This window comes from Scomber japonicus, chromosome 13, assembly GCF_027409825.1.
Source record: "Scomber japonicus isolate fScoJap1 chromosome 13, fScoJap1.pri, whole genome shotgun sequence".
Lineage (NCBI taxonomy): Eukaryota > Metazoa > Chordata > Actinopteri > Scombriformes > Scombridae > Scomber > Scomber japonicus.
The window spans coordinates 6,140,758-6,158,116 of NC_070590.1; the positions used below are offsets into that span (position 1 = coordinate 6,140,758).

The following is a 17,359-nucleotide window of genomic DNA, read 5'->3' on the forward strand; positions in this document are numbered from 1 at the left end:
GATTACTTCAAAAGGTTGGTTTGATCATTCCTCAGTTCCTGCACGCACTGAGAATTTGATCTGTCTGTGCCGTACGTAATCTCTTTTCCCAAGATGACATTATACATGAGTTTTCCATGGCTTATAAATAACAACTGCTCTTGCTTTGACCAGATGAGAGGAGAGAGTAGAGTGGAGCTTGATGGGACTTTAATGAGTTGCTGCCAAGGAAATATTTTGCTACCCCGGCCATCCTTTAAAATCCTTTTGCATCTTAAACTTTGCTGGAATATTGACATGGGACACCAAAGATAACATTTAAGAAGAAAGGCATTACAGACAAACAAACTGACTGAGTGAAAGACTGGAAATTAGAAGGTTTGTTTTCCGAGATCCAACCACCCCATTACTCGTTTTACTTGAAGCATAGGGGTGGTGAGAGTCACTAAAAAAGGCCATGGATGAAACCACAAAGGAGACAGTGGTAAGCGAGGCTCTGGTTCAGTTCAATACCACCTTGCAAGATGCCGTAAGGGAGGTGCACATGGATGTAAGTGCTTTCAAACAGCGCATAGAGCAAAAGATTGAGGAGATGTGCGTCTCTAATGGACGCTTGGCCGAGACGGTGATCAAACTGCAGGAGGAGAACCTTCAGCTCAGGGCAAAGATGGAAGCCCTCAGCCGTCTAGTGGAGGGTCTCCCTGGGGTGAAGATCGAGAAGAGTCTTGCTGTAGTGAAGGAGAAGATCGAGCAAGGAAGTATAGAAAATGGACATGCACAGATACAGTCCAAGACCTTGGAAGATCAGAGGGGTCTAGCTAACTCTGGAACCACTTCCTCGATCCCTGAATCAGGGTCAAGTACAGGATCAAGCCATGCTGCTGCTGCTGCTCCTGCTGCTCCCAGCAATATCCCAGTCCTTCCACCATGGAGAGTAAAGAGACATGCTGAAATGAATGTGAGTATTTATTCAAAGCTGGTGCTTTGTATTCACTGTTTTCCACACATTCTGCAGTTTATATGATCAATAATGTCACTACCTGCCTCTGGTGCAACAGAGGAGGGATACCAACATAAACAACATGTATGTGTCTTATATCAGTTGCAAAACAGGCAAGTGGATGAACTCAAGATATAGAGTGTTGCAAAATGGGTCTGGTCACTAAAAAATCAGTTTTTATGGCTTCCCTCTAACTTCCATCTGCTGACTTGTCATTTGGGTTGGGCGATGCTCTAATTTACTTGAGAAGACATAAAAATGTAAATAATCATGCAGTAATGATGTTCACAGTGACAACTCAGAATGATGCCCCACTTTAATCAAAGAGGCCCGAAAAATAATAATTCATTAGATGCTAGATCATCAATGTGGTATGACATTACTAGTAAGTTCATAATTTGATCCTTAGTCATCACTAATTGATTATTTTTGTGAAACAAGGAATTCAGACTGAAAACGCCACAATGTTAAACAAATACAAGGGTTGAGATGATGGAAAAGGAATTAGGATGGCTATAGATTCATGAGTTTGAAAGTTTATAAGATTATACAGCTGTTTATAATATTCTGAGGAAAGACTTTACAATTCTAAAAAACAAGGTAACAATCATTTTATCCTTGAATTTCCCCTCTCGTGTTATTAATTAATGTGCCAGAAATGTGCGCTTGCTCACATTTTATCACAATAAACTATCAGATCATACTGAATTTCATTGGGTTTTCCTGTTGCACTCTTGTTGCATCAATACAGTGATATCCTTGAAACAAATAATGCGGCTGCATGTTTTCACAATGTCTATCTCAACCAAATCTAGTGTTATCACCTCTATATCACCCTACCGTGCCAAGAAACCTCTCTGTCTTTATAATTGGACAAGGGTCTTGTTCAGGCAGACCCTGACTATCCATTATGCAGTTTACCTTTAGCCTTGCAAGCTGACATCAGGCGGTTCAAACAATGTCTGGATGCGCTGATCATGAATCATGATCCTCATCCGACCAGAAACCATCCTGTTGACTGGAACATGCATTCATCAACCCAACCCAGCATAATGCCTTTCAGTGTAATCCTGGGTGTGATGAAAGCTGCTATTTTCCATGTGTGTATAAAGAAACCTTTCAAAAGATCAGACATGCTTGTGAACTGAGCCCACCGGATCTATAACTAAATGTTTGTCTAATACTTATACTCAAACTCTGACTCCATCCTCACACAAGCAAAGCCTTATAAGATCAGCATCACCTGTCATCATTATTTTTATACATTATTATATTATCCTCATTTCGAATCGCAAACCAACAATAATAACAACCTCTAACATCATTATCCTTGAATATTAGTATAATTACCATTACAGGGATTATATCCTTACATTGGCTCAAATGAATTGACACACTTACTCACTTACTCTTCCCTACCCCCCTCTAAGCCCTCTTCCACTCATGACCCTTTTTTTATAAGAGCAACCCCTCCAAAGGGCACGTGTATTTTTGGGTCTGTGCTTTGGGACAGAGCTGCAGCTCTTTGGGGCCTCTTATACTACATACCAACTTAAACAGTATTGCAACACATTTCCTTTCCAGAAAAACACATTGTCTGCACTGATAAATGCACACAAGAACAGTTGCTAGCTGCAAGCCTCAATTTATAAATTCTTAATCAATATCTTTATAAATACAGTCCTATAACTTTGGAGCTGAACTCAAAATCACAGTTAGGGCCAGAGTACTACATCCTTCTGACAATTGCATGTTTATGATGTAATATGTACACGCTCTGAAGACGGGTATAAAAATAAATCTCTGTCCCCTAATCGCTGAGGCATCTTGCTTCCCAGCCAACACAACTCTCAAATCTCCTTATGGAAAGTTGAATTGCATCTACCTCCCTGTCAATAATACCCACCCAACACCCTGAGAGGGACAACCAGCTGTCCTGTTGAAACACACACCCTGCCAACATTCCTCTGCACTGAAATCAGCTGGTCCCCCCACTCTGACGTACAACAGTTTGAACCCCCTCAGAGTTAAAAGAGCCATCCGTTTCATCAGCTTTCACACTTAACATCATCTCCCCTCTTTGATTTTTAAATCTGTTGTAGACACTGAAACCAACAGTCTGACAATTTCCTGCAGCAATTTCCCAGTTGTTCAGAGGTGAAACAATAGGCTGGGTTTGAGCTTTTTTATTCTTACACATTCACACATCCGCCACTTTTCATATGTGCTAACGTGTGACAAGACACTGTCCTCAAAGTGTGCACTGTTATTTACATATGAATGATTATCACTTCTCACGTTGCCACCGAGCTGAGGCCACTGCCCAGTGCTATAAGATGTATTACCACCAATGACCACTAGATGTTTGCTGCAGAAGATCTCAAAATGAACAGCTGACTCTTTTATAAGCAAGCAGCTACAGCTACCTTTTTGAAGATTACAAGAGGTTGTAACCTCAATCACCCAAAAACTACATATATGTTTACATTTGAGTGAAAGATGCCATCTAGTGGCCATAGTAATTATGGCATATATATGTTGACAAATTTCCACATTGGAAGATTGCTGTGAATGGAGGCAATAACCAGACAGTTGACTTTTTAGTAGTAACTATAACCAATGCCACGTTTCTCTAGCCTTTACAAAGTTATTTTTTAATAGTGATTTTGTTATGTTTTTGGGAAGCACAGTTCAATTATGTTATCCTGTTGATTACTTCTGATAGAGGCACCAGATTAGAAAAAGACACCTATACGTTGTTCTGGATTGCACATTGTTAAATTACGTGATTCAGAGGAGTTGCTATTTACATAACTATTTACACATAGCGTTGCTAGGCATTGCATCAAGCAACTTTAACATCTATTTAGAGTCATGTTTGTGTTCCCCTGAAGAATGTAAAACCAAAATACTTTCTCATTTTAGTTCTGTTTTGGTCCCCACCAACCAGAAATATCTGGCTCCTTAGCTGCTAAAATCTTCATTGTGTCCACTACCTAGTCACTAACTTTGCCTGCCATTTAGTGCTGGGCAGCAGGGAATAATACTAATGAGTTTTGGTGAGACAGAATGAAAGTTACAGGCTATAAAAACAACACAAGGAGGTGAAAGATACTAAAACGCTCCATAAAGCTGAGTGGAATTGCAGAGATGGTGACAATTGTTGGGGGTTTGACACTACAAGCGTGCCCTTTTACAATACACGTAGCTATGTGATCCATGGCACAAGTTTTATTTCATTGTGGCTTAACAATCAGGATTGTTCCTCAGTGATGTGACAAAAAATATGTTTGACCAAATGTTTTATTTGCCATTATTGAAATGATGGAGATGTTTGTGTTTGTGTCAGTATCTAACCAAAGTATGTTTACGTGTTTATAAGAAGGAGCCATAGTGAAGTTTATGGCGGTAAACCCAGCCAGAGGTTGAAAGGATAAACAGGGTCAGACAGAGTCAGACTGTGATATCTTACAACAGCTACCGTGGAGCCCACAGATCACTGTGGTGCTAATCTCCCTCATGACAACGAGTTGATGGACTGGCAGTAATAGCTCTATTGCGTGGATGCCAGACCACTGTGTGTCTCTGGAAAGCAAAAAGCTTGGGGGAAGGAGTGGGGGCAAATAAAGGCCATGCTTTGGGGTGATATACTTAGGCATAGTTTGAGCTGCTCAGACTAACTCCCTGATTTCCAAAGCATCCATTTGTAGCTATATTGGGAGGTAAGAAGAGGGCAGCGGAAACTCTTGCAAAGGGGGTGATTGCTAAATCTAAAATAGCCTCTCAACAGGAACGTGGGTTTGTTGGCCACAGTTGTCATTAAAGCTTTCAGCCGTTAACAGCTGAAGATCACAGATGTTGAGAAGTCAGCACGCACACACACAAAGATTTACTGTGGATGATTAAGGCATGAAAATAATTTTAGCTCTACAACACACAGGAGTTTGACAAACAAAAGCACCACCTTTGTTTGAAGACGAGAGAAGAAAATCTGCTTTGGAGAGTGAACATTCAATAATCCTATGAGTGAAGTTGCTAATGTACAAATAGATACATATATTGTCAGCTGTATTTGTTGTATAACTCATGTACCTTCCTGGGAGAAATTAAAAAATGTTCACAATAAATATATAGATTTCTTAGGGTTTATCTATTATACTGAGTTCTGTAATGAATTTATACTGAATTTCACAATTTTTTCAACTGTGCCAAAATACCAAGGGACAGTTCAGAATAATTTAAAGTTTTGCAATTTCAACATATCAAAAACTTGGAAATAACTTCCCATGAATCAGTATACAGCTGTGATTGAATTACTATTACGTTAAGTGTATAATTTAGGTGTCAGTCTGTTAGTTAGTCTATTAACTCATTATCAAGCCCTTGACAAGCTTCAGCTGCTTGATGACAAGCTAATAATTATAATCAGGTGTGTTAGAGTGGGGAGATATCTAAAATATGCAGGGCAGTAGCTTTCCAGGAGCAGGGTTGGTGACCACTGGGTCTACACCTTTGAAGCTATAAATACCCTACCAGTTTTTCTGTTTTTGTTTTTTTTTATGTCTTAAAGTCTGAAATCATGAAAAAATGCTGATCTTAATAACAGCATTACATGTTTTGTACTCACTGAACAGGGCACTGATGCAAAAGGAGAGAAAAATGTTGCCACAACTGTCAAAGAGAATGGAAATCACAAGCAGCAAGGTAGGAAGATACTCTGAGAGGCTCCACAAAGGTAACCTGACAAGTTGACCTCACTTTTGGTTATGTCTTCTCAGAAAATGTATCAGTGGACTCTGATGCAGCCCAGACTGATGAAACTGTTCACCAATCCCACCAGCCTCTCACCTCCATCACCAAACCAGCTTCAGTGTCTACAGCCATAACTAACTCTCTTCAGTCTCCTGTGGAAACCCCCATAATGCCTGGTGGGTCATTTACTGTTCATGTTTAATTACTTACTTACTGACTCCCCTGCTTGATGAGAAGTATTTTGGTCTTTTCTCTAGAATTATAGTAGTAAAAGTCCTATTTTCCAATATACCAGGATAAATTACTGAATAAAATATTGATCTGGCTATGGTTACATGGAATTCAATCAAAGCATTGCATGACAATCAATCAAGGGCTTTCTGAAATATCAGTGTTGATCAATTATGCCACAAATATGGAGCCAGATTAACCTGAGAGAATCAGTCAAACCATCAGCCATCAACATGATGATTTTGATTTAAGCTACAGTAAATAGAAGTTGGCTAATATCCTACAGTACCAAAACCATAGAAATGAATAACCTCTAATTCATCTAATGGTCACATTGGTACTGTGTAAAGTTTTGTTAATTTCCCTATTGTGCATTATACATTATATTATGTACCCTGCAATATTTTGTACTTGCAGTGGCATCACAGTTATCATTTTAAAAAGTATTTTTCTTCTTTCAGACCAGGAAGATTTAAGTCTTCTTACCAAACCCCATCTTCCCCTCACTGCAATGACAAAAGCCAGCTCTGAAGCACCAGCAGTTCCTCAGTCTCCTGCCTCAGTGGCCAAAGCAATACAAGAAACACCAGAAAAGCCACCAATAGAGTCTCCTGTTAAAAGTGGTGAGTTTTTAAATATATATACCACTGAGACACAGAATCTCCTTTTGTTAGTTTAACCAGACACAATATCAACCGCTCCGTAATTCAGCTATTCAGATTCTGACTTTTTTCAGATGCCAATGAACTCCAGCCCCATCTCCCCGTCACTGCTATGAGCGTCAAACCCAGTCCTGAGGGTCTGGTTGCAGCCAAACCTGCTCAGACTCCGGCATCAGTGCCTAAAGCAGCAAGTGTTCCTACTGCAGAGACCCCAACAGGGGAAGCAGGGGAATATCCTTTTAAAAGAGGTCAGTTAAAGGGATGCACTGTATATAATAATATTGTGTGCAGACCCAGTATGCATATGAAAACATGTTTGTTTTGTTGACATTGTATTGGACTATGTAGCTGAATAGAGGCTGGAGATGTTTCTTCCTCTACTCACTTGTCTTCCACGTTCTGTATACAGTCATTTTTAGTCATCTTTTTAACCCATAGTAATTCACTTTCTTACCCTAATCAGACAGACACTGTGACATGGGTTAAACCTGCGTCAGGGGTCTATCTGTATGAGTCAGCCCACATCATCCAACCCTCCTTCATGACCTCCAGGGATTAAAAGTCTGTCTTCTGCACTTTGCACTGCTGCAAATGCATGCGACGATTGTGCTGCTTGGTTTTTAACTATGTGTTCTATTTATCATAGGTTTTTAGGTTATTTAATTATTTATATTAAGGTCTATTTTTTAATGTTACTTATTTCTACGCTGATGGACTTGAGTAACAAATTTCATTCCTTCATGTTGGACATGAGTCAATTTTTGCATGAAGTAGGTCCTCAATGTGGGTTGACATTCAGGAATCTGTTGATCTTCTTGATCATATCTTTGATAGGTGCTGATTGTAGAGCATTTCTTTTAATTTTTCATAAGGTAGTCATATAAATAACCTCATAAACAGACGATTACCTGGAGTGGCTCCATATTGTCGACTGTACTGTACATGTTAATTCCACAAAGTATTGATAACATCTATTTTTATTGACTTCAGTCAGTGACATATGTCAAAACGCTGGTCTTATGTGAATGGTGACAACATGTCTTGGGCCAGTATCCAACAGTCCAACATTAATAGATCAAATGAAAGTCGAACGAGCTTCACAAGACCTGCGTCATACAGGCATCTGTCGGAAAGTGGAATAACAGATGATGAGGGTTTTACAAGTATTAGATTTCTTGCTTTGGCAATTTAAGGTCACACAACTACCCTTCACAACTCTTAAATATAAAACACACTAGCAACCATCCCAATCACTGTAGCATCCGCATAACAATACTCTTAACGACCACTTTTCATCAACCAGCTAACCTCCTATAACCACTCAGAATACCTTAACAACCCTGCTAATAACCACCTAGCAATGCCTTAGCAACTACCCTGAAAATATGAACAATTATTTAGCAATAACATCCTAACTACCCCACTAATAATCATCTAGAATAAAGCAGCCAATCATGATACCCAATTAACCACCATGAAATAGCCTACCAAACATACAGTATACTGTAGCAACCACCTGGCAATGCCCTACGAAACCCTGGCATAGTGACTGCCAGGGCCCCAAAAATAGGAACACATAGCTACAATAACTCAGACTCTAAGGGTGGCCAACAGTGTATGTTTCATTACAACCAATCACCTTAATCCAGTGGACTTTACTGTATACCCTCTTTTTCTCCACTCCATGTGTCTGGTGTTTTGGCTTCACTTACATATCAACTAATATTTAATCTGTTACTTTCTTACTGACATTTCAACTACTTTCATCAGTTACTCTTCAACTGACCATCTGTTTTCAGTAGTTATACGTCATCATATGACATTTCAACTGCTTTCAGTGCTTTGAACGAACAACAAACCCTTTCAGGTTTCAACTTCACATATTTGAAGAACAAGAAATAAATAGGACACTAAACTGTCATTTCAACTCCTTTCAGTTCTTTCATTCATTCTATTTGAGATGCTCCCTTTATTTCAACTGTTGTAATGTTTGAAGCATTTCAACAGCAAATTTTCAGCAGCAAACACACAAAACAGTCATCTCGTTTGTCATTTTTTGCTTCTCTTCTAATACTATTTATTCCTGATTCCAGTCATTATACTATTCCATTTCCACTTGTGCAGGAACATCTGGAGCTAAGGAGGTGCCGTCCCACTTATCCAAGGAACAGTCGGGCTCTGAATCCCAGTCTTTTGCCCATCTCCCCCTTGCAGCTGCACCCAAACCTGATCAGAGTACCACTTCAGCACCAGAATCCCCAACAACAAAGCCAGGCCAATATCCATTTAAACGTGGTGAGCAGTGAGACAACATTATTATTACAACATTGGCAAAATTGGCAATATTGGGATATTATCAAATTTCGAATTTTGAAACATGCTTTATTTCTCTCTTCATTAGATGTCAGTGAATCCAAACCGTACCTGCCTCTCACTGGCATGACCAAACCCAACACAGAGTCTTCATCATCTGCTGTACCAGCACCAGCTCAGTCTTCTACAAGTCTTTCAGGATCACAGGACCCTACTGTAAAGCCAGGGGAATACCCCTTTAAGCGAGGTGAGTTCAAAAGGTTTCCTCCATTCATCTTCACTCTGTAATGCATATCTTTAAGTATTTTGAATATAATATATTTTTTTAATAATATATTTTACTGTGGATTTTTTTTGTCTCTTCACCTTATTAGTACCAGTTCTCAAGACACCCAGTCCCAGCCTAAAGAGAAGTGTGAGCTTCCCACAATCAGCAGGTAAAATATGCTAAATCCTCATTAACAGTTTATAATAAATTATTGTACAAAATTAAACTTTGAGCTGATTATGGTGCTAGATGAAAAGTTAGGTCATCACAAAACTTATCTGTAGGGTGACATATGTAAACCTGTATCAAAGTGGCAAGTTGGCACTTTATCCGTATATATTGCTCTTTTTTTGTCTGTCACTTTTTCATTAATCTCATTTTGTCTCTCTTGTTCACTCTGACTCTCTCTACCTGTGTCTCTACAGAAAAATTACTTCCCTCCAAATCAATCATAAAATCTGGTTTCTCACCTAAGTTGGACAAGTAAGTTGTTAGCATGAAACCTGTTTTATAACACTCAGTTATTATTTGGTCAGTTTGCGGCCTATTGGTAGCTTTAGTACAAAAACATGTTTGTATCTCCATTCAAAAGCATATATTGGCGAAATCTGTAGGTGATTGTTGCTTGTTATTCTCTGTTTCTCCACAGGAAAACAAACAAAGGAGGAGGGATTGACTTCAAGCAGGATTTGATGAAATCTCAAACACTTCCACGATCCAATAGCGCACAGGCCAAACGAGCTCTCTTTGAGAGGATGAACTCAGAGCCCACTAAGTAAGTGTATTTAAAATATTTTCCATATCGTCCTAAGCCATATCATTAGTGCCAGATATGAATGACATTTTGTCACACAATGACTTGCTTTTCTTGTGAATAGGCCAAAGGACTCCAGGCCAAAACTGAAGCGCTCTCAGAGTTTTGGCATGTCCAGTGCCAGCGGTATTAAACAGATTCTCTTGGAGTGGTGCCGCTCGAAAACCATTGGCTATCAGGTATGGCAATGGGATATATTTTCTTTTTCTGTCATATGTTCCCCTTTTAAGTCAAATGCTCTTTATTTGATGACATACTGCATGTATATTTACCAATTAACGTGCTGTGGAGCCCTTTTCTTATGAGAGATGTACAGTCTTTATTGTCTACCCCTTTATCTTACACATTTAACATGATGCACATTGATTTAGTTGGGTTCAAGTCTGCTAAATTTATCTCAAAAGTCTGGAAAAGAAGGCAAGGGAGTCTGTTTAATTAGTATTTATTTAGATTTTCCAGCAATACATAGTAAGCTTCTGTCAGTTAATTAGATGTTCTGCACTACTCAATGATACACAGTAATAAAGTTCATTCATTCATACAGCAAAATCTTTCTTCCAGAATATAGACATCCAAAATTTCTCCGCCTGTTGGAGTGATGGGATGGCTTTCTGTGCTCTGGTCCACTCTTTCTTCCCACTGGAGTTTGATTACAACACTCTGGACCCTGCAAACCGCAAACACAACTTACAGCTGGCATTCACCACCGCAGAGTAAGTGGCAAGAATACACTGAGTACACTGTGCAAAAATGAGAGGTATTTTAACTTTGCTGATACTTTTTGTAGGCCATGAAACCTTTGTATGATAAATCTTACCAAAATGGGCCACAGTTTAGTTGACTGGTAGTTACTCAGCAACTACTTTGATGTACAAATGAATAGAAATTGGAAAAATTCACCACATAAACACAAAAACATAAAACTTGAACTGGAGGAAAGCACAGTCACAATCTACATTAAAGTCTGAGAAGTGTTTACGAACCTATATTTGAATGTAAATTTCAGAAAACTAGACATTTGACTTTCTCAAGTCAGGCTTGAGTGATTGACTTGAATTCAGACTTGAACAAATTAAACAAGAGTCTACAAATATGCCAGCAGCTCTGTGAGGCTGAAATTAAATTGCTTTTTTTTTTGGCCACGGCTATTTGCTCTATAAATCACTTTTCCAGTACTTTCCTTTTGAAAAAAAGAAATCTAAACTAGAAAGGAGTAATTTACATCCACTTACATCCACTTATGTTGCTGGAGTCCTTATTTCACTCCAGCAAATCAAATCTTGAGTAAGGCAATAACATGGAGTTAACCCACATCTCCTGTTAAATTCTCCTTCTAATCTAACATGCAAACATTAACACACATCTTGTATTGGACCATAACTTGTTGAACGAGCCTCCAAACAAACATTTTCTGGGGAAAAGTGCACTGTCAGTTAGCAGGCTCGATAGCTAGTTAGCTGCACAGTTAACAGCATAAACATACAAATGTCACCTCAGGCCCATTAGATGCTGGTTTGGTCGTTGCCAAAATTCTTGTTCGCGACACACTTGTCTGTGCGTGATTTGTAGCTACAGCAGTTTGATTGCTTTGTCTCCGTTCTTTATGGTGTAATATTGAAAGATTGCTTGCTAGCCAAAGTCAGTCAAGCAAATCTCTGACATGCCTGCCAAGCCAGCCAGCAAATTTCTTCATTCTTATAATACAAAACTATTAATAGTACATTTTAAAAACAACTTGACATTATTTTTGACTGCAGAGAGAAATTATTAAATGATTTAAGTCGGGCTAAGAACAGCTGTGTTTTAAAATTAGATGCTAACGACAACATTTGTTGATGTGTAGCTCATACAGTGTTTAGTACAGTAACATTTGCTAATTACCACTAAACAAAAAGTACAGCTAAGGCTAATAAGAATGTCATTAGTTTTTGGTCATTTGGTCATTAATCAAAGTGTTGGACATATTTTGTAGCCATGATGACAGTGACTAAAAGGTTAAGAGTTCATGGACACAAAATCACAAAAGTCATTTTTCAGGGTGGCATAATAGGAAAAATCATAGGAAAAGTTTGGGCATCACTTAAGTTATTTGCTACCATCCAGGGTTATTATAGTTAACGTAAACTAAAACTAGCAGTGAAAAAATAACTACAATGAACAATGCAAAACGAACTAAAACGAAACGGAATTGCAGATTAGCTTTGTTTTTGTTGTAGTTTTGGTTAAAGAATAAAATATGGTATCTATTAATAAACAGTGACTTGGTAAACCGTATTTAGTGTCATGCATTCATTCATCCTTTCCAGCTTCTACAAATCAAAACTTTCCTCCCAATACAACTAAAACTATTTAATCACTTGTTAAACTAACTAAAACTAAACTGAAATAAAACAAAAACAAAATAAAAATGGAAACTAATGCAAATTTAATAACTATAGTTACCCTGGTACCATCTTTTTTGGTTGATGAATGTCTGTAAAAGATTTAAAGGCAATCCAGCTGACTGTTCAAACTGTAGGCCTACGGGAGGCTCAGCAGCATGTGGCTTGGTTTGGTTTGAATGTCAGCATGTCAGCATTTCTTTATTTAATTAAAACTAGATACATCCCTTCCACTACTTTCTATTTCAATTATATTTACTGTGCTTTTATGTTTGCCCCTCCCCCACAGGGAGCAGGCAGACTGTCTCCGTCTGATCGAGGTGGAGGACATGTTGGAGATGGGGGACAAGCCTGACCCCATGTGTGTGTTTACATACGTCCAGTCCCTCTACAACCACCTGAAGCAGTTTGAATAATAACTCTGTATCAGAGTACATTTACAAAGTATACATTCTACTTTAACTCCCTGTATTGCTATTGGTAATCACAGTGTGTTGTGAACACTTTGAATAAGCTAATGACTAATGAGGAGCCCAAAATCTTCAAATCACCTAAACAATGCTCTTGGGGTTTGACAAATATATTTGTCTGTGTGTGTTAACCATTTCCCCCCATTTCCTCTCTCATCTGCAGTGGACAGACACTGTCTTAAAATCCAGTTTCATATAATGTGACGTGTGGCTCGAATGTTGGTGTGTTTACAAAAGGGAGCTTGGAGGTCAAGTCAATGGCCATAATCAAAGGAAGAAAGAAACAATATTTGTAATAGCTGCTGTTGTCAATCAATGTTAAAATGTTTAGTAACATGTGCAATGTTATGAGCCCTAAATTCATGAATCAGTGTGGAGTCACTCCAGTTACAATGAACAGGGGTTTTGCTTAAGTCTTGCAATGTGGCATAATAAAGTAATTTCCTAGTATTTCTAATATTAGGTGCAAATGTTTTACATTGTTGTTAGAGGGATGACCTGTCACTTGCTCCTCACTAAAGACTGCTGAGTAAAAACAAACATGTACAAAAGTACAAGTGCAAAAGGTGGAGTTTAATACTAAATAACTCAAGTGTTTTAAAAAATGTCGTTTTTTTTAAGTGACACAATTTATGATCATCATCAGGAGTCAAATTCCGGTCAGTTTGTTCAGATACAAATATGAAATTTATGAGGGTCTGCTATTGATAATTCAATAATTAGAAACCAATTAGTATAATGTATGATATCTTGATGTGGAAAATCTTCAAATAGGTGTAGGCCTATATGTAGATAGGAGAAAGGACAGGACCCCCCCCCCCCCTCAGAGTTTAGATGCTGGTGGAGGTGGAACAGAGCTAGCAGATGGTTAATAGAAACCTTTTGGACAAGTCTTACTTCCTGGATATTATGAAGAATTATGGTGGTGACGGGGCAGAACTAAGTTATGCAAAAGCAGGTCTGAATGGCAGAATTGCAACGATATTTGGAGAACAGCACAGGGAAATGATTGGCTCGAGGAACATGAGGAGAAAGACCATTGTCAGTTATGGTGACATCAGAGGCAGAACGAGATCTTCCTCTTTGAACTTGATCCAAAATTGTATTAGTTGTCATGACATCAACACAGACACAGACAGGTTGTATGCTACACAACTCCGTATTTAAGTGGACATAACATATTGTTTTGTGATTATCATTTATATACTGTTGTTGTATGTCTTTGTTAAAGATAGTAAAATATCCCTATAACATGAGATGAATCTATGTAAAAGTGCTTTCGGAAAGTAAAAAGCCAGGACTTTAGCCTGCTTTGAATGTTCCATTTGCAAAGTTATCTATACTTCCCCCTCAAATCTGATTGTTTGTTTGTGCATGTCCATAAATGGCCATCGGTTCCGTAGTTTTTGTTGCTAAGGTTGTTCATGTGGCATATTATGAATTGAATTTGTTGTTTAAACATGTATGGATGTATTTGAGAAGTTGATATTTTGAGTAAAGAACGATAAAAAGAGGTGAAATCCTACTACTACTCCTTGTTTACATGATCTCAGCTTTTGGAAGCTAGTGGGCTTATCAGGAGGGGGGAGGACATAAGCTAATAACATAAGCCTTTTTCAGACAGAGGCTGAACTGAGGGCCAGTATAAGATAACTAAGGAGTTTGTTTGAACTGTAAATCATGCAAAAGTAGAGTCAAGTAGAGTCCCAGAATACAAATATGACAGGAAATGTGCATGGTATGTCCCCTTTAAATATAAAATAATTAATATGTTATTCAGTACAAGGACCAAAAAGTGCCATAGGTCTGGAAATGAAAAAAGCAAGTATGAACTTTCATGGCCAGCATCTGTTGGGGATCCCCAAAACAGCCATTTTGACATTGATATCTGAATATACTGGAAACTGAGCTCCAACAGTATGCAAAAAGAAAGATAATGATTTGTTGATCTGATACTAACAAATGTGAAGACAAAGGTGATGGTGAGGGCAGTCCAACCCAGCTAAGCTCTTATAAATAACCAGGGGTCCACATTAATGACACCAATTGAAAAGGCCATAATAACAATCCTCCAGGTGGAGTGCACACTGCCATCTACTGGTGAAATAAATTCAGTCCAATTAACCAGCACATCAGTATTAGTACTCCTCACACCTCCAGCAGCACAAGTGCAGTGTGAACAGTGTGACAGTGGTTCAACTACTCTAATGTCTCTACTGTGTGTGTGTGTGTGTGTGTGTTTTGCTGTTTTTTACTGTCTGCTAAGCTTTAGATTTGAGCATAATGTGATAAAGCTAACAGAAACACATAAATTGCTGCAGCGATTATTAAACACTCTTTATTTTACAGTGGAATAAATAAACCTTTGAATAAATCTTTCAAATTTGCACATTTTTCTTGCAACCAAAACATGCAAACAAATTAAATAGATTTACATCTCCACTGAAAATGCAGTTATATTACTTACCCTGTAGTTAAAGGTTAAGTGATGCGGGATAAAACGCAGTCTTCATTTTGAGAAAAAATGTGTTTAAAAGTTTATCTGAAGATAAAATGAAACTTAAGTCATCTCAGTTAGTCAAATGAAGTGGATATCTTGGATAACAGTGTTTCTGTGTTCAGCTGCAGTGGGTGGATAGTAACAATTCGGCACTAAAAAAATGGTAGATTTGACTCATTTGGATGGCAGAAGCTTCATATTAGCTTCAAATAAACATTTAAATACACTTTTGCACAGAAGGAGGACCATGGTTTTTGTATCCCATCACTTACATTGTAAGTGCATTGTGAAGGAATCTTATGGTCAGTATGAACAGGAGGAATGATTACAGCAAGAAAAACATGTCAATATTAATTTGGGCACCTGGCTGTTGTTGAATCTATCCTTTTAAGACCATGTTTAAGAAGCACAGAGAGGCTACAGGATGTGGCTGGTATCATTTAATATTTGTATTTTTATCAAGGAATCCCTTGTAGATCAAACCAACAATGAATTTATCCTGCTAACAAGTGCTGTTTGTTTAGTTGAGGCTATTCAATTTTATTTTCTTTGTGACAGCATGGAAGTCTATTTCTATGCTGTCACAAAGAAAATAAAATGACCATACTGTTACATTAGATGATGTATTCAATCATTTCAGTGAACATGTGTAATGTAGTTTGTAGGGAACAAGTTGATTTCTACCACTATAACAGGTTTTCTTAAATCAGTGTATTAATTTAACTACCGTTCAAGTTAGAGTAATTGTGGTTGCCAAAACGGTGATCATGATTGTATTCTACACTTAATAAAAGCATTAGACCTCCTACCTACACCAGGAGATCAATAAAGAAGTTTTGGTTTTATTTATCAGAAGAATATGTAATGAACCAAATAAGACATGGTTGCAGACTGCATGTATATTATATAACCTGTCCAACCTTTCCTTGACTTGACTTATGACCATTAACATAGGTGATGATTAACACCTGTAATTACAGTTCAATGGGAGGCACTGTTAGCGGTTACAAGGTAATAGTACATGACTGAAGAATATGATTTCAACACATTTATGTCTGTTCAACTTAAAGTACGCACTAGTAAGCACTAAAGACAGTTGTCTTTCCATGTGGGCAGTTTTGATGACATATTCTCCTTTTATTATTCTACAAGGGTACATCCTCTCCCTCGTTCATTTAATGGTGTCCTCATTGGGTCGATTGAAGGCTTGTGACCACACTCTCCTTTCACTCTGACTTCCCCAGTGAAGCAATGGAGGGAAAAAGATTCCTAAATTGCCCGTATTGCAGAGGTTAAATCATTCTCAAAAATACACAATGTTGTCATTGAGAAAAGTTAACAAAGGAAAAGTGTCTCAAATAAACTATTAGTTTCACATTTTCTCCAGAGGCTTTTTAATAAGATCCTGAAATGAAGACAAACATTTTTTTTCGTTAATTCTTGAGAAAAAACTGCTTTATTAATTAAGTAAACCTTCAGTTTGTTCACACATCTAATCAGTAAAGTCTGTGAAATGACTCTTGTTCAATGTTTTCATGAACACAATCACTTTGTTCATCACAGAATGTCAGCTATGTAGAAGAAAATAATCAATGGTCTGCTTATTGATTATTATCAGGTTAATAACAGTTTTATTCTTTCTAAATATTTTTCTCTGTTTCAGATGCGGAAGTGAACAAATAACTCATTAAACTAAGATTTAGAACAAAAAGAAATTAAAATTTTCATCCAAAGAAATGTCAGTAAAAGTTCAAACATTGTCATGAGCAGTGATAGCCTCCATGGATAAAAACATAATAATAATAATAATAATGATAATAATAATAATAATAATAATAATAATAATAATAATAGCTCTTTTCACAAACCCAAGGATGCTTTACAATGGATAAAATGAACAAATAAATGAAACAAGCAACAAGCCTGAGCAGAAGAAAACATGCAGGAAAAAGTGACATTTAAAGAAACTCAATACATCATCAACAGAAG

General features: G+C 37.7%; 1 protein-coding gene across 1 annotated transcript; it reads left to right on the forward strand.

Moving 5' to 3' along the window:
* Positions 1 to 436: 436 nt before the first annotated feature.
* LOC128371788 (smoothelin-like protein 2) lies at positions 437 to 13,422 on the forward strand. Its single transcript, XM_053332163.1, has 13 exons — positions 437 to 913; positions 5,614 to 5,683; positions 5,758 to 5,907; positions 6,424 to 6,585; positions 6,699 to 6,872; positions 8,749 to 8,919; positions 9,026 to 9,184; positions 9,312 to 9,374; positions 9,631 to 9,688; positions 9,855 to 9,980; positions 10,084 to 10,198; positions 10,581 to 10,732; positions 12,690 to 13,422. The coding sequence occupies exons 1-13, from the start codon at positions 437 to 439 to the stop codon at positions 12,814 to 12,816; spliced, it is 2,004 nt and encodes a 667-aa protein (XP_053188138.1). The 3' UTR covers positions 12,817 to 13,422.
* The last annotated feature ends 3,937 nt before the right edge of the window (positions 13,423 to 17,359 follow it).

What these genes read in the sequence shown, in the direction of transcription:
- LOC128371788 (XM_053332163.1), top strand. Translation starts at nt 437, where the DNA reads ATGGATGAAACCACAAAGGAGACAGTGGTAAGCGAGGCTCTGGTTCAG. An exon ending in GGAAACCCCCATAATGCCTG is followed by an intron (nt 5,908 to 6,423) that starts GTGGGTCATTTA and finishes TTCTTCTTTCAG; the next exon opens with ACCAGGAAGATTTAAGTCTT. An exon ending in TTCTCACCTAAGTTGGACAA is followed by an intron (nt 9,689 to 9,854) that starts GTAAGTTGTTAG and finishes GTTTCTCCACAG; the next exon opens with GAAAACAAACAAAGGAGGAG.